At 39.6% G+C, this 25,261-nt stretch overlaps 1 protein-coding gene across 1 annotated transcript in view; it reads left to right on the top strand.

Moving 5' to 3' along the window:
- Positions 1-25,261, top strand: part of ANXA4 (annexin A4) — a 74,362-nt gene that overhangs the window by 46,124 nt on the left and 2,977 nt on the right. Inside the window, exons 5-12 of the mRNA XM_036873167.1 lie at positions 605-718; positions 1,558-1,648; positions 3,010-3,089; positions 4,669-4,725; positions 12,459-12,552; positions 15,892-15,987; positions 16,950-17,008; positions 18,032-18,154. Of these exons, the coding sequence (XP_036729062.1) occupies positions 605-718; positions 1,558-1,648; positions 3,010-3,089; positions 4,669-4,725; positions 12,459-12,552; positions 15,892-15,987; positions 16,950-17,008; positions 18,032-18,154 (714 nt within the window). The remainder of the gene's footprint in view (positions 1-604; positions 719-1,557; positions 1,649-3,009; positions 3,090-4,668; positions 4,726-12,458; positions 12,553-15,891; positions 15,988-16,949; positions 17,009-18,031; positions 18,155-25,261) is intronic.

The following is a 25,261-nucleotide window of genomic DNA, read 5'->3' as shown; positions in this document are numbered from 1 at the left end:
TGTGGGTTACATCTATTGATGTTAACCATTTTAAAAATTAAAACTTAATTTAAATTAAGGACATTTAAAAATAGGTATTTGTTAACTTATTTTAAAAACTATAAAAACATATTACATGTTAACATAAATAACGATTTTAGGAAAAATAGCTTTATATTCCAAAAGAAAAAACAAATTAGTGAGAAGATTGGCATTCTTTTAACATTTTGCAAATCTCTTTAATGTCTGCTTAATGGAATACCCTGGATTCTCATATCTGCTTCTGCATTCAACTTGTTGCGATATGTGGTTTTGTTTGAAGTAGGAAGGAAATCTGGTCTTGTACAGATAGGTAGTTGGGAAAGGGAGGAGTATTTTAATAGCCTTTTCACATAACTGTAGATCTGTAGACATACCGAGTAGCCTTTGGAAAGCTTCCCTGGACAACTGTGAGAGGATGAGAGTGTAAAGTCAGATCCCAGCGTCTTAATGTTATTATGAAGATGGTTTTGCACACACGAGCCCCTGAAAGGATCTTGGAGACCCCAGCCTTCCCGGGACCCCACTGAGGGTGGCTGATTTCTGTTACTGTAGCAGTTAAGCAGCGTGCTTTCTTGTGTCCCAGGACCTGATGGACGACTTGAAGTCAGAACTGAGTGGCAACTTCGAGCAGGTGATCTTGGCGATGATGACGCCCACGGTGCTGTATGACGTGCAGGAGCTGCGAAAGGCCATGAGGGTTCGTGGTCCTCCCCTCCTGCTCTCGGTGCTGTTTGTGCAAATGCTGGCTGCTGGCGGGCTTTCTCAAGAAACAGTGATAGAGGCCTCCTGAGAGTGGGGAGGAGGAGATATGGGAGAAAGATTTTCCTGCATTTATGACAACTTGAAAACATGACATTGCATTCTAGCCACTGTAATTTAAAAGTTGTTTCCCCAGAAGTTAAGGAATCATTTGTTCTTTCCTGTGGCTCACTGGGGACTGATTAAACTTGTGCTTTTGGTGCAGCTCCAGAAGCTTTCTTGCTGTATTAGCTACTTTTGAGATATGAAACTTTTGACTGACATCTTGGGGGCCTCTCGGTCTGCTCAGAACTGGTAAAGTGTTCTCAGCTTCCCTAGATGCTGGATCCACTGTGCCCTACTCCAGGGTCTGCCGATTGTTAATGACCAAGTATGAAATTCAAATACAACTACCCTCCTCCACCATGTCAATAAATACTCAGCCTCGTGGAAGGTTCTGGGCTAGACTCTGGAGAAACAAAGAGATAACAGCCTTTGCCAGAAGATTCTGCCCTGCAAAGGAAAAGTACAGGGTAGGGCAAGGAAAGACAGCCCCCCAGAGGGCAGAAACTGTCCCTAACCAACACAGAAACAGCCCATAAATGTATGTTATGACTAATAATGATTATAGTAAACATGTTGGAATTTGGGTCGGACAGTTAAAAAAGATCAAATCCTGTTGCTAGAACTCGGTGAGTTGTTTCTATTCTCTGCAGATTCCTGGTTGTATTCCTCCCGTGTCTGGGACTCAACTTGGTAAACTGACTCATAGCCCTCTCCTCTGGGTTTTGCATTTAGGGAGCAGGCACGGATGAGAGCTGCCTGATTGAGATCCTGGCTTCCCGGATGCCCGAGGAGATCCGGCGCATAAACCAGACCTACCAGCTGCGTATGTAGCATCCTCAGTGGCCCTGGCTGAGGCCCTGTTCTCTGAGACCTAGACTAACAGTAGGTGGTTACCCACTGAAACACTGACCATGAGGGATCCTCAGTTCCAAGCTCTGCCTTCAGGCAGATCCCTGTCTACACAAATGACTGTTGGCTTTTCAAGACTTCTCAGGTGCACCTGCCACTCTACTTAGGCTACCCATGGTTTTATTACCCTGAAAGCTGGAAAGGTATTCCATATTATCCAGCAGAGAATCAAAGGTGCTTGTTCAAAAGTGGTGGTGCCATTGAATCTTAGCATTCCAGGGAATGGCCTGGAGGAGCAGTCTTGGCCAACTTCTGACCTTCAGACTGGACTATAGGTCCTGTAGCCGCCTCGGAGGGATAGCCGCTTACTCCCCTCTTAAAAATCTCCAGAGAACAATACATGCCTTTAAAAGATGCCTACCTTTTTACCCTAAGAATATAATAAAAATGCACAAAGGTTTGGATCCCACAGTATTGCTTATATTAGCTTAAAATGTCCACCAGGTTGGCTAAACAAAATATGGTACACCCACACAATGTAGTCATCAAAACGTATGTTGAAGGATATTATTAAATTACAATAAGTGGTATGGTGTAAGGATAAGTGAAAAAGACAAATCATAAAATGGGATGCTATGATCCCCTTTTTCAAAGAAAGAAAAACAATATGTGTATATGGGGGGAAATGAGGAAGGATATTCACCAAAATGTTATCAAAGATTATTATTTCTGGGTGATTAGATTCATGGTGAGGTTTTCTTTTCCTCCATTTTACTTAGTTATTTTTTCCTGTTTTCTGTAATAAACACGTATACTTTGGTAGAAAGAAAACAAAACAATAAGAGTTTTTTGGTAAGTGTTCAGATCGGGAGATTCTAAACCTCGGGAGTCTGGTTCTAGCGTTGGCTCCCCACGTCTGCCGAATACAGGACTTCTCTCTGTGGACAGTCCCCTGCTTGTCCCCAAACACAGGTTCAGAAACCCCACTCTGTTTGCCTTTCCACGGGCCACTTAGCTGCTTCTCTGCGTCACTGCAAACCATGTTCAGGACAAACCCCTGGATGGTAGGAACCACAGAGTGGGGATCACAGCCCGGCCTTCTCAACTGCCCAATTCAAGGAAAAAGAGCATCTCATTACCCCTCTAATGACAAACTAAACTTATCTTGACCATTTTCCCAGAGTTTCATTTTTGGAAAACTGTGTGTGGGCTGAAAAACCTCACGACGAGCTGCTTCAGTAGACAGGTTCTGAAGAGGGTGGAAGGCTCTGGGGTGTGACGCGGTGCCGGGCAGGGTTCTTTACTCTGATGTCACTGATTTTACTCTCTTGCTAGAATATGGGCGGAGCCTTGAAGATGACATTCGCTCTGACACATCGCTCATGTTCCAGCGCGTGCTGGTGTCTCTGTCCGCTGTGAGTCGCTCCCTCCTTTGGCGGGTGGGGGGGGGGTTGGGTGTTACTGAGACACTTACTCTCTACCCACTTTTCCAGCCTTTCTCATCCTTTCAACCTCCCAAATGGGAATATTCCCCTGTGTTTTTCTTGGGTCTCTGTTATTTTATCCTCTCTCTAGTCATGTAGGCCCCTTTGTTCTCATTTGTACATACAAGCACCTGACACATGCCAGGTGCTCTTTTTTTGTTTGTTTTAAAGTTGTTTTTTTTTTTTTTTTTTTGATGTGGACCATTTTTAAAGTCTTTACTGAATTTGTTACAATATTGCTTCTGTTTTATGTTTCGATTTTTTGCCCGCGCGAGGCATGTGGGATCTTAGCTCCCCGACCAGGAATCGCGCCTGCAACCCCTGCATTGGAAGGCGAAACCTTAAGCACTGGACTGCCAGGGAAGTCCCAGCAAACTAATGTTATAGGGATATGTTAGATGAATTGAACCAGAGGCGGGGAGCCCAGGCAGGAGGTTACCTCGGTATTCCAGATACCGTGAAAAAAGCAGGTCTGGGCTAGTGTGGGAGCAGGGGTGCCAGAAAAGAGAGATGGATTTGCAAGACATTTCACATGGCTTCACAATTTAATCTTTATCCCTGACCTCCTTCCTGAGTGTGAGACTCTCATTTCTCACTGCTTTTTGCATGTTTCCTGATGGATATTCTGCCAGCACCTCAACTCAGTCCTCCTAAACTAAACATGAACTCATGTTCCCTCCAAACCAGCTCTTCTTCCTGGCTTGTCTTTTTCTATTCATACTGTTGCTGTTCTTCCAATAACCAAAGCAGAACCCCAGAAATCATCTCCAACTCCCACTTCACTCTGTCTCTGATATTTACTTAATAATGCCAGCCTGTTTTTCTTACTACCTACCCATTTTTTTCTTTTCCTCTCAGATTTACTGCTGCAGAGCCATGCCTAGATCATAGCATATTGAGACAGCAGAGTAATAAAACAGCATAACAAACTAGAGGAAAGTAGCCTGTTTTGCCATTCTTTGGCATTCCTCCAAGGCTTTAGCCCTGCCTTCCTGGTGAGCTGGTGTTGGTGAGGGATGGGGCACTTTCAGATGCTCCTCAAGCGCCCACCATTGGCCCCAGAGTCTCTTGATTCTCCTATCTTTCCAGCTCCTATTTGGCAGAATTGATCAGTGTACATTTGCCAGTTAGGAAGGCATAAGTCAGCAGGGAAGACACGGGAGTGGGGGGAGGGGAGGAAGGAGGAGAGGACTGTCCCAGAGGGAGCAGTCACCAGGCCATATTTGTCCTCCTGCCCGTTCAACTGGCCGAGACACCCACACAACATCAGGGAGCCACACCGAGCTTGCCCTCTGGTTGGTCAGCTCAGAACCGTGGGAATATCGCAAGCACGTTCAAAGACACCTGTTCTTTCTCCCTAAGCTGGACTCAGGACCCCTTCTGTCTAATTACCATGTCCTTGGGTTCCCACACATTCTATCTTATCAGAGCTCCCAAATCTTCATGGATCCTCTCTCAGTCTCTTTGGTTTGTTTTTCTTGTGCTCAGGGTTTGTTTTTCTCATCCTCAGGGTGGCAGGGATGAAGGAAATTATCTGGAGGATGCTCTCGTGAAACAGGATGCCCAGGTCAGTAGCACTGCAGCTTCTTTCTTCTCTTTTGCCAATAAGACAGGCCCTAGTTTGTGGACACCCTGTTATAGTCCAACGTATATTGGCCAGGCTGGAATATGTTATGAAAAAAGATTCCCGCAGATGATCTTTAATAGCAGAAGTTTCTTGCAGAGATACCTTGGGCTTGGGGGTAGTTTAGGGCATCATTTTATAAGCATCCCTGGGTTCCAGACTTCCTAACGTTGGGACCATGGTGTGGCTGACCCCACAGAGCCATGGAGTGTCTTCTGAATTACTGGGAGATAAAGGGACCTGCCTTTTTGACCTCTCACTTTTACTTCCCCAAAGAGAACATTTCATACAACCTATGTAAAACAGCTTGGCACAGCGGGTACCATGTTGGATAAAACTAATACCAAACCCCAAGAGGCAATTGCTTCCCTGTTACCCAGCCCTCTGATGGCTGCCCTGGCACCAACCCTGGTCTATTTACTGTGGCCAGATAACACTAATAATAATAGCTAATAAAAACTGGGTCCTTACCAGGTACCAAACACTGTTCTAAGCTCATCACATGAAGTATGTCATTGAATCTTTGCAATAACCCTATGAAGTAAGTATTGCTATCTCCATCTTATAGACAAGGAAATTGAGGCTCAGAGAAGTCAAGTTCCTTGCTCAAGTTCACACAGATAATAAATGGCAGAACTGGGATTTGAGCCAGGCAGTTTGGATCTAGACTCTATACTGTTAACCAAAATACAACCTTACAGAGAGATCAGTCCCATTCAGTATGTGAGGTATGAACCACTAGGGATTCCGTAGGAAAGAACCTTTTACCTTCACTAGAAGGGAGAGGAGTATATGGGTCCTAAGAGTTCTGAGGATTCAGGGAGGTCCATCCCATAAGGAGATACAGGAAATTGCCTTCAACCCAGAAGCTTTGAGGAGGGAGAGGTATTGAAAACACTGTATCTCCCGGATGCTTATGTGAATTTCAGCTACCTCAAGGCAAGCATTTTGGGGCATGATGGAAGGAACCTCCACAGCCCAGGTGAATCCTGAATTTAAATGAAGAGTTAGTGAGCAATGTATGTCTGCCACATATATATATATATATATACCCACTCTCACCTTTTGTGGGTTTACTAGGTGCTAGGCATTGTGTTAACTACTTTACATTTCTTCCTTACAACAAATCTGTGAAGTAGATGTTATTACTTCTGTTTTATAGATTAGGAGACAGATGAACAGATTTAAATAACTTGTATAACATCACATAGCTGGTGGAATTGTGCTCTTTGAATCCAGGTCTGTTTGATTTTTTAAAACCATGCAATTCATATTATAAAGCTATAGTAATCAAAACAGTATGGTATTGGCATTAAAACAGACATACAGATCAATGGAACAGAATACAAAGCTGAGAAATAAACCCATGAATTAATTTATGACAAAGGAGCCAAGAATATACAATGGGCAAAACATAGTCTCTTAGATAAATTTTGTTGGGAAAACTGAACAGCCATAAACAAAAGAATGAAACTGGACCACTACCTTACACCATACACGAAAATTCACTCAAAATGAATTAAAGACTTGAAAGTAAGACCTGAAACCATAAAGCTCCTAGAAGAAAACATAGGTGATAAGCTACTTGATATGGGTCTTAGCAATAATTATTTTAATCTGACACCAAAGCAAAAGCAACAGAAGCGAAAATAAACAAGTAGGACTACATCAAACTAAAAAGCTTCTGCACAGCAAAAGAAACCATCAACAAAATGAAAAAGCAACATACTAAATGAGAGAAAATACTTGCAAATCATATATCTAATAAAGGGTTAATATCTAAAATACGTAAAGAATTCATACAACTCAATAGCAAAAACCCAAACAAACAATGCAATTTTAAAATGGGCAGAAGATCTGAATAGACATTTTTCCAAAGACATACAGATGGCCAACAGACACATGAAAAGATGCTCAACATCACTAGACATCAGGGAAATGCAAATCAAAACCACAGTGAGATATCACCTCACTCCTGTCAGAATGGTTGTCATCAAAAAGACAACAAATAACAAGTGTTGGCGAGGGTGTGAAGAAAAGGGAACCCTCATGCACTGTTGGTGGGAATGTAAACTGGTGCAGCCACTATGGAAAACAGTATGGAGTTTCCGCAAAAAATATATAAAAATAGAACTACCTCGTGATCCAGCAATTTTGCTTCTGGTATTTAGCCCTCAAAAATGAAAACACTGACTCAAAAAGATATACGCACTCCCTTGTTCATTGCAGTATTATTTACAATAGCCAAGATATGGAAGCAACCTAAGTGCCCATCAATAGATGAATGGATAAAGAAATTGTGGTATATATGTACAATGGAATAATGCTAGTCGGCCATAAAAAAAGGATGAAATCTTACCATTTGCAACAATGTGGATGGACCTTGAGGGCATTATGCTAAGTGAAATAAGTCAGAAAGAGAAAGACAAATACTGTATGATCTCACCTATATGTGGAATCTAAATAGACAAACAACAACCAAAAAAAACAAGCTCATAGATGCAGAGAACAGATTGGTGGTTGCCAGAGGCAGGGGTGGAGGTGGGCAAAATGGGTGAAGGGGGTCAAAAGGTACAGACTTAGTTATAAAATAAGTAAGTCATAAGGATATAATGTACATCACGGCGACTGCAGTTAATAACACTGTATTGCATACTTGAAAGTTCCAAAGAGAAAAAAGATCTTAAAAGTCCTCATCATAAGAAAAAAAAATTTTGTAACTATGTATGGTGCCAGGTGATAACTAGACTCATTATGATGATCATTTCTCAATACATACAAATATCAAATCATTATGTTTTACACTAGAAACTAAAGTAATGTTATATGTCAATTATACCTGAATTTAAAAAAAAATACACACAACAAAAACCATGCAATTCAACAAATACTTGAGAGTTCTTCAAGGAACACAGTTCTCCTTGGAAGTGACCAGATGAAAAGGTGCTTCCAAACAAATCTGGGCTGGGAGAAGTTGGAAGGAGTAGAACTCAGAATAGGGTTTTTCTGGATCCTCCAAGTCTTACAAAGAGGCAAGGAATTTAAGAACAACTCCAGTCAAGGCTTCAGCTCTTCTTCCAAGATAAGACAGTAGGAAAACCTGGTCAACCTTCGCTCTTTTACGTACGTCAGCAGTAAGGGATATCTGCAGACTTTGGGTATGATAGCTGAATTTTGATGTAGGAAAGTAAATGAGTTTGAGATGAAAAGAATTATCAGAACAAGTGGAATTAGCTAGTAATTTATTATCAAAGGCAGAAATTTTAAAGTATAGAGAGGCTATTATCTAAAAGTCCAATTTTATCTATTCTTGGTATGAAAACTGCACTGAAGGAAATAGCAGGCAGTATTCAGAATTCCTACTTTAAAAAGAAATTTGTAATATATTAATGCCACATTAAAAATGCCCCTTGGAGCTTTTGTTAGAAGATGGCACATATTTGATTCCCTTCTGAAAAACAAATAAACCAGGAAATACAAAAATAGAGAAAAATCTGCATCAACACTGGAAACTGTGGAGGAGGGCCATTAAAAATGCCAGATGGGCAGCAAAGCTGGGCCAGGGATGCACACATGCACGCGCACACACACACACACACACACACACACACACACACACACACACACACACACACACACACACACACACACCCTGCCCCCGCTGGAAATAGACACAGCAGCTTCCTGCAAATGGGGAAACTCCTCAGGGAAGACTTGGGCTGTGTCTCAAGTGCCTCCACTGGACCAGCATCATGTCTTCCTGTTTGAAATTCATCCAAATGAAAAGTGAGGAGCTCAAAGAAGAATCCACTTCACCTTGTTCTGGGGGAAAAACCAGGTCAGGTTCATCATTTCAAGATCAAAGGGCATGAACATCAACAAATCCCAACTCAAACACTGTGGTCTGTGAACAAACTGGGGCACAAAGGGAGGCAAACATGGGCTCACTGTATGGAAGAGACAGATTTCAGGTCGCTTTGGATCCTGACACAAATGAGAGAACGACAGACTTTAATTAAACAAGAGCCAAAAAAAAAAAAAAAGATGCAATGAGAAAATAATGGAGATGAAAATGGAGCTGGATGAAGGGCAAGCAGAGATAAAGAGAGAGCTCCATGAGTGGAGGAGAAGTGTTCTTAGGAACAAGGAAAGACAGAATCTAAATGTTTATTAGAAGCAGAAATGATCAGAAATGACATTGCAGAAAACAATCATTGTGGAAGGCAGTACTAAAAAATCTCCAGAGTTCAGAAGAAAAGGACAAAGCAATCAGAGAAGAGGAGGAATATAGAGGAAACACTGTGGAGATTAGAATCTCAACAAGAAGGGTGTGGACAAATTTGCCCTAAAATATATTTAAATATATAATAAATGTACAAATAAATTAAAGCATCTGGTCCTGGTCTAAGAATAGGGAGAAGTCAATGGAATGATTAGAAAGTCTAAGAGCAGAACCAAGCCTATGTGAGAATATGCAGGAATACATACAGAATATATGCATTTCAAGTCAGTGAAGAAAACACAGAGTACTTAGTGGAGCTGGGACAATTGGCTAACCATTTGGGAAACAATAAAGTTAGATCCTGACTTTCACCTGACATTGTAATAAACTCCAAATAGATTGAAATTTTTAACATAAATAAAGCAAGCCATAAAGGTACTATAAAAAAGTATAGTTAAATATTCTTTTTTAAATCTGGAGCTGGGAAAGGATTTTGTATGCATTTTCTTTTAAGGCAGAAATCATAAAGGAAAAGGGTTGATAGTTTGGCTAAAAAAAAAAAAAAAAATGAACTGTCTTAGCAAACAATACCACACACAAAATTAAAGATCAAATGATAGAATGGGAAGAAATTTCACCTTATGTGTAATAAGCTTAATATATAAAGTATATAAGTAAACTACAGTTTTGATACTATGAATAAGAATGCCCCATTTCTCAAAAAAAAATGGACCATGTACATTAACAGGCAACTCAAAAAAAGGAAAACTAGAAATGGCAAATACACCAAAAAATGACCAACCTCACTAGTTATTTTTTAAAAAATTAACACAAAAAGATACAATTTTCTACCCATTACTAAAACTTTACTCAAGTTCATTTTTATGGTATTTTACAAAAGTATCGTTCTGTGACAGATTGAAAGTTCGTTCCTTGCCCACATGTTCTAGTTACTATTGCTGTATGTAACAAACCACCTCAAACTCGGTGACATAAAACAACCACCATTTTAGTATGCCCATGGATTCTGTGGGTCAATAATCCACGCAAGGCACAGGCGAGATGGCTTGTCTCCGCTCTGTAATGTCAGAGGTCTTAGCTGGGAAGACTTGAGTAGCTGGAGGTGACTCAAATGGCTGGGGTTGGAGGCTCCATCACTCACGTGTCTGGTGTCTGGGCTGCAGTGACTCAAAGGCTGGGCTCATCTGGGGCTTCGAAAGGATCTCCTACATGTGGCCTCTCCAGGTGGCGTGGGCTTCCCAGAGCATGGCGGCTGCATTTCAAGAGGGACCGTCTGGAAAGGCAGCACTCCACGAGAACCAAAGCTGCCTGACCTTTATGACCTAGCCTCAGAAATCAGTGTCACTGCCACCATGCTTTAGTGATTGAAGCAGTCACAAGCCTGCTGAGATTCAAGTTAGAAAAACACTGAATTAGATGAACCTTTTGTGCCCTCCCAGCTTTAAAATTCCACGGTCCTATGAACTGACTCTTTAATAGGATGGGAATTAGAGAAGGAAGTGAAGAAACAGCTGAGTAGATGGAGGTAAGCCCAAGGAGTGACAAAATGTATCAAGGTAGGGAATTTTGAGAAATTGAACAAGCCGGCTGCTGATTATAAATGAACAGGAGGGTTTAAAAAAATTTTTTTAATAAAATACATATAACAAAATTTACCATCTTAACCATTTTTAAGCATACAATTCAGTAGTGTTAAACATATGCACATTGTTGTGCAGCCAATCTTCAGAACTTTTTCTGAACTTGCACAACTGAAACGCTATGCCTGTTAAACAACTCATTTCCCCCTCGCCCCACTCACTGGCAACCACCATTCTACTTTTGGGCTCCATGATTTTGATGCATCTAGGTACCTCATATAAGTAGAATTATGCAGCATTTGTCTTCTTGTGACTGATTTATTTCACTTAGCATAATGTCCTCAAGCCTCGTCTCTGCTGTAGCATGTGTCAGAATTTCCTTCCTTTTTGAGGCTGCCTAGTATTCTGTTGTGTGTGTATATACCACATTTTATTAATCCATTCATGTGTTGATGGACATTTGGGTTGCTTCCACCTTTGGCTATTGTGAATAATGCTGCTTTGAATGTGGGTATACAAGTAACTCTTTAAAATCCTAACTTCAGTTCTTTTGGAGATATACCAAGAAGTAGTATTGCCAGATCATATGGTAATTTCATTTTACTTTTTTTGAGGAAAAGCCATGCTGTCTTCTATAGTAGCTGCATCATTTTTTTTTTTTTTTTTTTTTTATGTCTGTGTTGGGTCTTCGTTTCTGTGCGAGGGCTTTCTCTAGTTGTGGCAAGCGGGGGCCACTCTTCATCGCGGTGCGCGGGCCTCTCACTATCGCGGCCTCTCTTGTTGCGGAGCACAGGCTCCAGACGCGCAGGCTCAGTAATTGTGGCTCACGGGCCCAGTTGCTCCGCGGCATGTGGGATCTTCCCAGACCAGGGCTCGAACCCGCGTCCCCTGCGTTAGCAGGCAGATTCTCAACGACTGCGCCACCAGGGAAGCCCGTAGCTGCATCATTTTACATTCTCACCAACATAGCACAAGGGTTCCAATTTCTCCACATCCTCATCAACACTTGTTATTTTCTGTTTGTTTGTTTTAAATAGCAGCCATTGTAATGGGTGTGAGGTGTTATGAACAGTAGTTTTGATTTATCGATAATACTGTATAGTTAAAGGGAATTCCCTGGTGGTCCAGTGGTTAGGACTCCGTACTTTCACCGCTTAGGGAATGGGTTTAATCCCTGGTCGGGGAACTAAGACCCTGCAAGTTTCGCAGCACAACCAAAAAGAAAAAATAGTAATAATATAGTTAAAGTAACCAGAGTCAATTTCTTATATTTCTACCAGGTTGGAATATAAGCAATTACTAATGGGGTCCTGGTTCTACTGTGAGACCTTCTGTAGTCTCAAGCAAATCACAGATCATTCCAGAGTGGTGTTGTCCAATAGACTTTTCTGTGATGTTGAAAATGTTCTACATCTGCACTGTCTAGTATGGGTAGCCACTAGCCACAAGTAGCCACTGAGCACTTGAAATGTGGCTAGTATGACTGGGGAGTTGAATTTTTAATTTTATTTAATTAATTAAAATTCAAATAACCACATGTACTTAGTGGCTACTGTATAGGACAGCCCAAGTCTAGGGCATTCCTTTCAGGTCTTAAGACAGAAACATGTAGTGTGCATGTAGGGAGCTGCTGGTGTCTGCCCTGACTCTCAGGGAGATATTATAGAGTCCCATTAGTTTTATACCTAAGGAAAAATCCTGAGTCATTTCCACTCACTGCCAACACCACTTCCACCCCCATCATCAACAAAATAAAACTAAGCTAACTCTGCTCTTTGAATTTCTGGAAATATTTACATATGTCCTGGCACTTTCTCCATTGTGTTTTAAACTTGTGCTTTGTTTGGCTTCAGGACCTGTACGAGGCCGGAGAGAATAAATGGGGGACAGATGAGGTGAAATTTCTAACTGTTCTCTGTTCCCGGAATCAAAATCATCTGTTGCATGGTAAGGCACTTGCCTCATTGTCTAAAGAAACTATTTGAAAGATAGTGAAAACTATATTACCTGTAATTGATAACCTTTTTCCCTTTACTTGGTACAAAGATCTAATTTTGCTGAACTGTCTTAGATGTCTTACCTTGGAAATTTATGGGTGCAACAATGTGCGTGAGGGCCAATTGCTGAAAGATTAATTATGAATAATTAGCAGATACATTCATAGAAGTTTGGAATTCCTGTTTGTAGGAAACAGTCCTCCATAGTCAGTCCTTTTTCTAAAGCAGCTCCCTTTAAATTTAGTTACATAAGACAAAATCTTTAGTACATCAGCAAGCAATAAAATAGAAATGTTGGTTGACATTTATTCCTATTTAACATCCAAGTTGTAAACGCTAATAGAAGTGATTTTTTTAGGGGGTATGTTGCATAAGATGAATAGTGGATGATTTCAGATTTTATTTCCTATGTGTAAAGTTTCTAATTTGCTTCTGATAATGCTAGTCTTTGTAATGTGATTTTAACTTCTTTGGGGAAAAGGTACTATACAATTGTAGAATATTTATTGTCAGGTTTATTTTCTTCTTGTAAACAGCAATAAAGGTTTAATAAAATATTTCATCTTTTATATAAGCTTTTGAGGTCTTTATGCTATGTCCTAATTTTATAAACTCATCATGCCCTTATAATCACTCGCAATTTACAAAACTTGTGGGAAATTTGAGAAGAATGAGTTTGCTAAATGGAAAACATGAAGAAAATTGAAAATTACAACACATTTGGAAGTTGCAGTTATTTCAGATATTCCACAGTGACAGTAGGTGATTACTCCAGTTAATAAATGTCGTGGGCAGTCATCAGATGCACCAACTTCTGACTCAGATCCTTATTTTTTTGGCCTTCCCTTGCCTGATCACTAGTAAGGCAAATCTCTCCCTCATGTTATTTGCCAAGAACTGCAGGTCCTCAGAAGCCGATTTACTGCAAATATATTTGTAACAATTTTCGCTTCCAGGCATAAGTCAATAGTTGGGCAGTTATAAAACATTTGCTTGTAAGCCACTGGAAGAAAATCTTTTAAGCATTATTTGAATAAAGAAAACATCATAATTTTCTTACCAACCAACAATAATAGTGAGGATTCATAATAACTAAGATTTTGTTAATTTTCTTCTAGGTGCAGTGCTAAGCATATTATAAGCACTGGTCGTTGCAGCATCCCAATGAAGCAGCCATTATTTTCCCCATTTTACAGAGGAGAAAACTGAGTCTTAGAAAATGTGTCAATTAGATTTTTTAATTCCAAGCAATATGCACTGAATAATTACATAGGAAAAGAGAAAATAATATAGAAGGGGACAAGAGGGAAAATGGAAAATACTAGAGGTCCATTGAATTGAAGGGAGAGCTGAACAGCTCCAGAAAGACTAGAAATCAAGGCAGTTCTGGGGATCTCAGTAGAAGGGAGTCATGGATTTATTTCTAAGGCAGAGTTTCCTAAAATCTGGTCTCCATTAAAAATGCTGATTCTTGGACCCCTACTTCAGACTGGCTAATTTAGGATTTCTGAGAGTGACACGCAAGGAGTTGAACAGGTTTCTCAGTTGATTCTTATGTTCTCTGAAGTTAAAGATGACTCAGTGCTTTTGGCCATCCTCATGATATCTGCTCAGTTAAAAAATTCCCAGGAGGGCTTCCCTGGTAGCGCAGTGGTTGAGAATCTGCCTGCCAATGCAGAGGACACGGGTTTGAGCCCTGGTCTGGGAAGATCCCACATGCCGCGGAGCAACTAAGCCCGTGAGCCACAACTACTGAGCCTGCGCGTCTGGAGCCTGTGCTCTGCAACAAGAGAGGCTGCGACATAGTGAGAGGTCCGCGCACCGCGATGAAGAGTGGCCCCCGCTTGCCGCAACTAGAGAAAGCCCTCGCACAAAAACGAAGACCCAACACAGCCAAAAATAAAAATATAAAAATAAATAAATTAATTTAAAAAAAAAAAAATTCCCAGGAGAGTAAGACTGATTGGCCCTGGTCGGATGAACTGCTCACTCATTTGTTAGAGCTTATCATGTATGTTGGGGGGTAGGGGTGTTCCTGGATTGACAGCCCTGTGAGAATCACTCTGATGGGGGTGGATTAGCATCCCAAAGAAGGCAGTGTTAAGAAGATAAACAAAACAGATATCCACTCTAAGAAGGCTCCAGAAGGAGGCAGCAAGAGAGAAAAATATGTTCATAAGATTCAAAAATACTTGGTAAAAAAGGGGAGAAATTTTAATTATGTTAAAGTCTATTAAAAGATGCAAGCAACTGTTACCAAATGTGACTAAGCTTTGAAAATGTTGAATTGCTCTAGTTTTTTTTTAATTGACGTATAGTTGATTAACAATGTTGTGTTTGTTTCTGGTGTACAGCAAAGTGATTCAGTTATATGTATATGTATATATGTATATACATATATATATTCTTTTTCAGGTTCTTTTCCATTATAGGTTATTACAAGATATTGAATATAGTTCCCTGTGTTATAGAGTAGGACCTTGTTGTTTATCTATCTTATATATAATAGTTTGTATCTGCTAATCCCAAACGCCTAATTTTTCCCTCCCCCACCTTTCCCCTTTGGTAACCATAAGCTTGTTTTCTATGTCTTTGAGTCTGTATCTGTTGTGTAAGTTCATTTTTATCATTTTTTAGATTCCACATGTAAGTGATAGCATGTAAAATTTGTCATTCTCTGTCTAACTTACTTCACTTAGTATGATAATCTCTAGGTCCATCCATGTTGCTGCAAATGGCATTATTTCATTCTTTTTTGTGGCTGAGTAATATTCCATTGTGTGTGTGTGTGTGTGTGTGTGTGTGTGTGTGTGTGTGTGTACATATATACACACACACCACATCTTCTTTATCCATTCACCTGTCAATGGACATTTAGGTCGTTTCCATGTCTTGGCTCTTGTAAACAGGAATTGCTCTAGTTTTGATGTGCTGAAAGGAAGATGAACATACAGGTGATCGCGAGCTTATTAAGGAAACAATGAGAAAAGAAAGCAAATCTCTCCAGAGGTTATCTCCACTTTATGTGGTGAAAACAGGGTCCCACATAAGGGAAATGACTTGCCTGATGTCCTCCAAGATTCACAATATTCCTTCCTCCTCTCCTCTGTTCCCTTCCACTTGCCATATGCATCCTGGTTCTCACCCACATTGCTAATTAGTTTCCTCTTGAAATATGCCAAAGATTAATAGTGTAGTCTAGTTAAAAGATGCTCATTCTCTCCGTACAGTTTAGTTTCCTCTATTCTTTTTTTTATTATTTATAATTTCATTTTGTTATTGTTTGTAGTGTTCGATGAATACAAAAGGATATCACAGAAGGATATTGAACAGAGTATTAAATCTGAAACATCTGGTAGCTTCGAAGAAGCTCTGCTGGCCATAGGTAAGCTGGTAGGGGATGGGGCGTGGAGAAACAAATATTTATAGACTTTCATCCTTATTATCAATTTGTTGTCATGGGTTGTAGAAATTTTTTTTCAGGGATAAAAAAAATTGTTTAAATCACTCATGATGTGTGATCCAGACTTTTTTTTTTTAATTCGTTAATTTATTTATTTTTGGTTGCACTGGGTCTTCGTTGCTGTGCACAGGCTTTCTCTACTTGCGTCGAGCAGGGGCTACTCTTGGTTGCGGTGTGCGGGCTTCTCATTGTGGTGGCTTCTCTTGTTGCAGAGCATGGGCTCTAGGTGCGTGGGCTTCAGTAATTGTGGAATGCGGGCTCACTAGTTGTGGTTTGCGGGCTGTAGAGCACAGGCTCAGTAGTTGTGGCGCACGGGCTTAGTTGCTCCGCGGCATGTGGGATCTTCCTGGACCAGGGCTCGAACCCGTGTCCCCTGCATTGGCAGGTGGATTCTTAACCACTGTGCCACCAGGGAAGTCCCGTGTGATCCAGAATGTTAAGCGAGAAATATTATGTACAACCTGATTGTTATTGTACCATGTGGCTTTATCTATTTTATATCCTCTGTGCCTTTGTATCTTAGTACATGGGAAGGTTAATCCTATACTAGCTGCATCTTGCAAGTCTGTGAATGGTTAGGACTAATAACTGTTTCATATGGTACAGATAGCAATAATCTTTTTGAAATTTTATGCTGCCTTGTGCTTTAATGGCCTTTATTAATTATTTGTCTAGGAACTTGACAATAAATTGAGGGTACTTTCCATCTATGAAAATGCTTTTAGCATAGCCTATACTCATAAAACATTGTTTGGCTAAATTTTTCTGACAAAGCAATCAAAAGATACTACTTCACACCTTGTAGAATCAATGGGAACAAATGTCACTTTTTTCTTGCAGATTTTATCTGTAATCTTTTCATTTCTCTTTTTATCTCTTGACAGTAAAGTGCATGAGGAACAAATCTGCATATTTTGCTGAAAGGCTTTATAAATCTATGAAGGTAAATGGCCTCATTGTTAGCATCTGAATGGCTCTGAGGGTCTTGTGTCCACCTTCATATGCTTACTTATATCTCCCATGCAAATTAGCCAAAATCAGCTTGAGCTATTCAGTTCAATTCTTCAAATACTTCACTGAGTGTTTGCTAATAATAATGCTAGGTAATATTTATTGAGTACTTATAATGTGTGATCACTGTTCCTAATACTTTATATGTATAATTTTATCCCCACAACAGCTCTGTGGGGCAGGTACTGTTATCAGCTTCCATTTTACAGATGAGAAAACTGAGGCATAAAGAGGATAGGCAATTTGCCCAGGGTCCTCAGTGAGGAAAGGAATGGAGCAGGGATGCAAACATTGGCAGTCCAACTTCAGATTCCCAGCTCCTAACCATGCATTGTACTCTGTGCAAGCACCCTTGCTGAGAACCATGGGAGGGGCAAGAGAGATCAAACTGCGGTCCCTGGTCTCAAAGAACTTCTAGCTCTGAGAGGAAGGCAGCTATGTGCAAAACACCAGTAAGAACAAAATAGAATGTAAGACAGTAGTTGAGGATACAAATATTATAGGAACACAGAGGAAAGGGTGTTTAAAAAAAATATTTGTTTGGGGGTGAGGATCAGAAAAGGACATATAAAGAAATTGGTATATTTGAGCAGGACCTTAAAGGAAGTTTTACATCAGAGGGTTTTACATGGTAGGAAGGACGGTAAAGCTGGGAAGGGAAGGATGACATGGTGGGTGGATCACCGTATGTGAGGCAGGAGGGCTGGAGAACACAGGGTATGTCTCTAGAAGGGCAGAGAGCCATCTCCTCTGGTCAGAACACTGAGTGTTGAAAAGATAAGTTGGGGAAACCCTTGAGCTCCGTGGTGAGGAGCAAGATTCCACAGGCCTCTAAGGTTATAGTACAAGGGATGTCATCGGGAGACTGATACACAGTCTGCCTTGATAGACTAACAAAGAGCACTGTCTGAAAACTAGCTCAGCTTTGTATGCAGGGATCTTGTTTCTTCCTTAGGGCTTGGGCACTGATGACAACACCCTCATCAGAGTGATGGTTTCTCGAGTGGAGATTGACATGTTGGACATCCGGGCAAACTTCAAGAGGCTCTATGGAAAGTCTCTGTACTCCTTCATCAAGGTAGGTCACAGCAGCCTTGCCTTGGCCCAGAGGAAAGTGCTGATGAAAGGAGGGGGTTCTGACCTAGGTATTTAGACACTTCTTATCCTCTCCTTGGCAGACATCATTCCATTTAAGGATGGTACTCTAATTCAGATATTTCCAGCCTCTCTCCTTTCCCACAGATGTTTAAATCTCTGCCTGGTTAGAAGCTGGAAATGTTTGCCTTCTAAATAGAGTTAATTATTTCATGTTGACCCCAGACAAAGAAAGATTTTATATATATATATATATTTTTTGGAGTTTCCATATTTTTTTTTAATTTTTGAATTTTATTTAATTTATTTTTTAATACAGCGGTTCTTATTAGTCATCAATTTTATACACATCAGTGTATACATGTCAATCCCAATCTCCCAATTCATCCCACCACCACCCCCACCCCCCAGCTGCTTTCCCCCTTGGTGTCCATACATTTGTCCTCTACATCTGTGTCTCAAATTCTGCCCTGCAAACCGGTTCATCTGTACCATATTTCTATGTTCCACATATATGCGTTAATATACGATATTTGTTTTTCTCATTCTGACTTACTTCACTCTGTATGACAGTCTCTAGATCCATCCACGTCTCTACAAATGACCCAATTTCGTTCCTTTTTATGTCTGAGTAATACTGCCTTGTATATATGTACCACATCTTCTTTATCCATTCATCTGTCGATGGGCACTTAGGTTCCTTCCATGACCTGGCTATTGTAAATAGTGCTGCAATGAACATTGGGGTGCATGTGTCTTTTTGAATTATGGTTTTCTCTGGGTATGTGCCCAGTAATGGGATTGCTGTGTCATATGGTAATTCTATTTTTAGTTTTTTAAGGAACCTCCATACTGTTCTTCATAGTGGCTGTATCAATGTACATTCCCACCAACAGTGCAAGAGGGTTCCCTTTTCTCCACACCCTCTCCAGCATTTGTTGTTTGTAGATTTTCTGATGATGCCCATTCTGACTGGTGTGAGGTGATACCTCATTGTAGTTTTGATTTGCATTTCTCTAATAATTAGTGATGTTGAGCTGCTTTTCCTGTGCTTCTTAGCCATCTGTATGTCTTCTTTGAAGAAATGTCTATTTAGGTCTTCTACCCATTTTTTGATTGGGTTGTTTGTTTTTTTAATATTGAGCTGCATGAGCTGTTTATATATTTTGGAGATTAATCCTTTGTCCATTGATTCGTTTGCAAATATTTTCTCCCATTTTGAGGGTTCTCTTTTCGTCTTGTTTATGATTTCCTTTGCTGTGCAAAAGCTTTGAAGTTAAATTAGGTCCCATTTGTTTATTTTTGTTTTTATTTCCATTACTCTAGGAGGTGGATCAAAAAAGATCTTGCTGTGATTTATGTCAAAGAGTGTTCTTCCTATGTTTTCCTTTAAGAGTTTTATAGTGTCCGGTCTTACATTTAGGTCTCTAATCCATTTTGAGTTTATTTTTGTGTATGGTGTTAGGGACTGTTCTAATTTCATTCTTTTACATGTAGCTGTCCAGTTTTCCCAGCACCAATTATTGAAGAGACTGTCTTTTCTCCATTGTATATCCTTGCCTGCTTTGTCACAGATTAGTTGAATAGGTGTATGGGTTTATCTCTGGGCTTTCTATCTTGTTCCATTGATCTATGTTTCTGTTTTTGTGCCAGTACCATATTGTCTTGATTACTGTAGCTTTGTAGTATAGTCTGAAGTCAGGGAGTCTGATTCCTCCAGCTCTGTTTTTTTCCCCCAAGACTGCTTTGGCTATTTGGGGTCTTTTGTGTCCCCATACAAATTTTAAGATTTTTAGTTCTAGTTCTGTAAAAAATGCCATTGGTAATTTGATAGGGATTGCATTGAATCTGTAGATTGCTTTGGGTAGTATAGTCATTTTTACAATATTGATTCTTCCAATCCAAGAACATGGTATATCTCTCCATCTGTTGGTATCATCTTTAATTTCTTTCATCAGTGTCTTATAGTTTTGTGCATACAGGTCTTTTGTCTCCCTAGGTAGGTTTATTCCTAGGTATTTTATTCTTTTTGTAATGGTAAATGGGAGTATTTCCTTAATTTCTCTTTCATATTTTTCAGCATTAGTGTATAGGAATGCAAGAGATTTCTGTGCATTAATTTTGTATCCTGCAACTTTACCAAATTCATTGATTAGCTCTAGTAGTTTTCTGGTGGCATCTTTGGATTCTCTATGTATAGTATCATGTCATCTGCAAACAGTGACTGTTTTACTTCTTCTTTTCCAATTTGTCTTCCTTTTATTTCTTTCTCTTCTCTGATTGCTGTGGCTAGGACTTCCAAAACTATGTTGAATAATAGTGGTGAGAGTGGACATCCTTGTCTCGTTCCTGATCTTAGAGGAAATGCTTTCAGTTTTTCACCATTGAGAATGATGTTTGCTGTGGGTTTGTCGTATATGGCCTTTATTATGTTGAGGTAGGTTCCCTCTATGCCCACTTTCTGGAGAGTTTTTATCATAAATGGGTGTTGAATTTTGTCAAAAGCTTTTTCTGCATCTATTGAGACGATCATATAGTTTTTATTCTTCAGTTTGTTAATATGGTGTATCACATTGATTTGCGTATATTGAAGAATCCTTGCATCCTTGGGATAAATCCCACTTGATCATGGTGTATGATCCTTTTAATGTGTTGTTGGATTCCGTTTGCTAGTATTTTGTTCAGGAGTTTTGCATCTATATTCATCAGTGATATTGGTCTGTAATTTTCTTTTTTTGTAGTATCTTTGTCTGGTTTTGGTATCAGGGTGATAGTGGCCACATAGAATGAGTTTGGGAGTGTTCCTTCCTCTGCAATTTTTTGGAAGAGTTTGAGAAGGATGGGTGTTAGCCCTTCTCTAAATGTTTGATAGAATTCACCTGTGAAGCCATCTGGTCCTGGACTTTTGTTTGTTGGAAGATTTTTAATTACAGTTTCAATTTCATTACTTGTGATTGGTCTGTTCATTTTTTCTGTTTCTTCCTGGTTCAGTCTTGGAAGGTTATACCTTTCTAAGAATTTGTCCATGTCTTCCAGGTTGTCCATTTTATTGGCATAGAGTTGCTTATAGTAGTCTCTTAGGATGCTTTGTATTTCTGCGGTGTCTGTTGTAACTTCTTTTTCATTTCTAAGTTTATTGATTTTAGTCTTCTCCCTCTTTTTCTTGATGAGTCTGGCTAATGGTTTATCAATTTTGTTTATCTTCTCAAAGAACCAGCTTTTAGTTTTATAGATCTTTGCTATTGTTTTCTTTGTTTCTATTTCATTTATTTCTGCTCTGATCTTTATGGCTTCTTTCCTTCTGCTAACTTTGGGTTTTGTTTGTTCTTCTTTCTCTAGTTCCTTTAGGTGTAAGGTTAGATTGTTTATTTGAGATTTTTCTTGTTTCTTGAGGTAGGCTTGTATAGCTATAAACTTCCCTCTTAGAACTGCTTTTGCTGCATCCCATAGGTTTTCAATCGTCGTGTTATCATGGTCATTTGTCTCTAGGTATTTTTTAATTGCCTCTTTGATTTCTTCACTGATCTCTTGGTTATTTAGTAACGTATTATTTAGCCTCCATGTGTTTGTGTTTTTTACGTTTTTTTCCCTGTAATTCATTTCTAATCTCATAGCATTGTGGTCAGAAAAGATGCTTGATATGATTTCAATTTTCTTAAATTTACTGAGGCTTGATTTGTGACCCAAGATGTGATCTATCCTGGAGAATGTTCCATGCGCACTTGAGAAGAAAGTGTAATCTGTTGTTTTTGGATGGAATGTCCTATAAATATCAATTAAATCTATCTGGTATATTGTGTCATTTAAAGCTTCTGTTTCCTTATTTATTTTCATTTTGGATGATCAGTCCATTGGTGTAAGTGGGGTGTTAAAGTCCCCCACTATTATTGTGTTACTGTCAAGTTCCTCTTTTATAGCTGTTAGCAGTTGCCTTATGTATTGAGGTGCTCCTCTGTTGGGTGCATATATATTTATAATTGTTATATCTTCTTCTTGGATTGATCCCTTGATCATTATGTAGTGTCCTTCCTTGTCTCTTGTAACATTCTTTATTTTAAAGTCTATTTTATCTGATATGAGTATAGCTACTCCAGCTTTCTTTTGATTTCCATTTGCATGGAATACCTTTTCCCATCCCCTCACTTTCAGTCTGTATGTGTCCCTAGGTCTGAAGTGGGTCTCTTGTAGACAGCATATAGATGGGTCTTGTTTTTGTATCCATTCAGCAAGCCTGTGTCTTTTGGTTGGAGCATTGAATCCATTCACATTTAAGGTAATTGTCGATATGTATGTTCCTATGACCATTTTCTTAATTGTTTTGGGTTTGTTTTCGTAGGTCCTTTTCTTCTCTTGTGTTTCCCACTTAGAGAAGTTCCTTTAGCATTTGTTGTAGCACTGGTTTGGTGGTGCTGAATTCTCTTAGCTTTTGCTTGTCTGTAAAGCTTTTGATTTTTCCATCGAATCTGAATGAGACCCTTGCTGGGTAGAGTAATCTTGGTTGTAGGTTCTTCCCTTTCATCACTTTAAGTATATCATGCCACTCCCTTCTGGCCTGTAGGGTTTCTGCTGAGAAATCAGCTGTTAACCTTATGGGAGTTCCCTTGTATGTTGTCGTTTTTCCCTTGCTGCTTTCAATAATTTTTCTTTGTCTTTAATTTTTGCCAATTTGATTACTATGTGTCTCGGCGTGTTTCTCCTTAGGTTTATCCTGTATGGGACTCGCTGTGCTTCCTGGACTTGGGTGGCTATTTCCTTTCCCATGTTAGGGAAGTTTTCAACTATAATCTCTTCAAATATTTTCTCTGGTCCTTTCTCTCTCTCTTCTCCTTCTGGGACCCCTATAATGCGAATGTTGTTGCCTTTAATGTTGTCCCAGAGGTCTCTTAGGCTGTCTTCATTTCTTTTCACTCTTTTTTCTTTATTCTGTTCTGCAGCAGTGAATTCCGCCATTCTGTTTTCCAGGTCACTTATCCGTTCTTCTGCCTCAGTTATTCTGCTATTGATTCCTTCTGGTGTATTTTTCATTTCGGTTATTGTATTGTTCATCTCTGTTTGTTTGTGCTTTAATTCTTCTAGATCTCTGTTAAACATTTCTTGCATCTTCTCGATCTTTGCCTCCATTCTTTTTCCGAGGTCCTGGATCATCTTTACTCTCATTATTCTGAATTCTTTTTCTGGAAGGCTGCCTATCTCCACTTCATTTAGTTGTTTTTCTGGGGTTTTGTCTTGTTCCTTCATCTGGTACATAGCCCTCTGCCTTTTCATCTTGTCTATCTTTCTGTGAATGTGGTATTTGTTCCACAGGCTGCAGGATTGTAGTTCTTCTTGCTTCTGCTGTCTGCCCTCTGGTGGATGAGGCTATCTAAGAGGTTTGTGCAAGTTTCCTGATGGGAAGGACTGGTGGTGGGTAGAGCTGGGTGTTGCTCTGGTGGCAGAGCTCAGTAAAACTTTAATCCGCTTGTCTGCTGATGGGTGGGGCTGGGTTCCCTCCCTGTTGGTTGTTTGGCCTGAGGCAACCCAACACTGGAGCCTACCTGTGCTCTTTGGTGGGGGTAATTGCGGACTCTGGGAGGGCTCACGCCAAGGAGTACTTCCCAGAACTTCTGCTGCCAGTGTCCTTGTCCTCACGGTGAGACACAGCCACCCTCCACCTTTCAATAAAGATTATATTTTAATGAATGGTTTTAAGAGCACAATTTCCATTTCTACCTGCTCACAATAAAAGAGAAGCAACTGAATCAGTCATCCAGAACCCCATCCAGGGCTAGCTGAGGTCTGCTGAAAATATGGGAAAACATGACAGTCATCCTGGATTGCTATTCTTTACCTGGCACCAGACTTCTAGGAGTCCTAACATGGCATGGGAGTGATGAGAAATGATTCACATCTCTCAAAACCCCTCATTACTGGGACTTTGCTTCTTGAGGAAGCCAGAAGGGCCTCCGGAATATGAAGCCAAACCCATTTTCCTAGAAGCTGGGTTGCCAGCACAGTAAATGTCAAATCAGGATTTGATCTGTGAATTCAATATTCTGATCCTACTCATAGCTTGGAGAGGTTTACCTACTAGGTGATTTGAGCTGCAGAGTTTATGACTATGTCTACAAGGCATTTAGGAACTTGTTTCTATTTCTGTACAGTCTGTGATGTCACTTTTTTTTGCAGAGCCGAAATATAGCTAGCTGTAAGCAAAACAACTTTAAGATACAAGGATGACCATAAATGAAGCTATGGGAAAATATATTTGTAACATATACTTATAATGTATGGTTAATATCCCTATATGAGGAGCTTGTACAAATTACTAAGAACAAGGAGAAAAATCCAAAAGGAAAACTGGACAGAAAGAAAACATGAGCTTCATGAAAGATGAGACACAAATGGACAATAAATATGTACAATGTTTAATCTCACTAATATATAATGGATTGCAAATAAAAACAAATCATCATTTTTCACCTAATACCTTAACAAAGTTTAAAGAGATGATAACCAGCATTGAGAAAGGCTTGGAGAAATCTCACCGTCTCTTATGGAAGCACTGTAAACTAGTCTAACTTTCCGGGGAGGCAACTTGCCAATAAATGTTTAAAAAATAAACTGTACCTCTTACTTAGTTATTATATATTTAAGAATATCTTTAGGCAAAATAATAAGGTAAAAATGCGCTAATACACAGAATGGGAGAAAATATTTACAAATTATATCTAATAAGGGTTTACTATCCAGAATATATAAAGAACTCCTACAACTCAATAACAAAAAGACAAACAACCCAATTAAAAAATGACAAAGGATTTGAATATCTTCATTTCTCCAGGGGAGATATACAAATGGGCAATAAGCACGTGAAAAGATGCTCAACATCATTATCAAAACCACAGTGAAATACCACTTTGTACCTACTAAGATGGCTATAATTTTTTTAAAAATGGAAAATAACAAATGTAGGTGAGGATGTGGAGAAATTAGAACCTTGTGTATTGCTGGTGTGAATGTAAAATGGTGCAGCTGTTGTGGAAAACAGTTTGGCGCTTCCTCAAAAAGTTAAACATAGAATTACCATATTACCCCGCAATTCCACTCCCAT

Source organism: Balaenoptera musculus, chromosome 13, assembly GCF_009873245.2.
Source record: "Balaenoptera musculus isolate JJ_BM4_2016_0621 chromosome 13, mBalMus1.pri.v3, whole genome shotgun sequence".
NCBI classification, from domain to species: Eukaryota; Metazoa; Chordata; class Mammalia; order Artiodactyla; family Balaenopteridae; genus Balaenoptera; species Balaenoptera musculus.
This window is presented reverse-complemented; position numbering and strand designations above follow the sequence as displayed.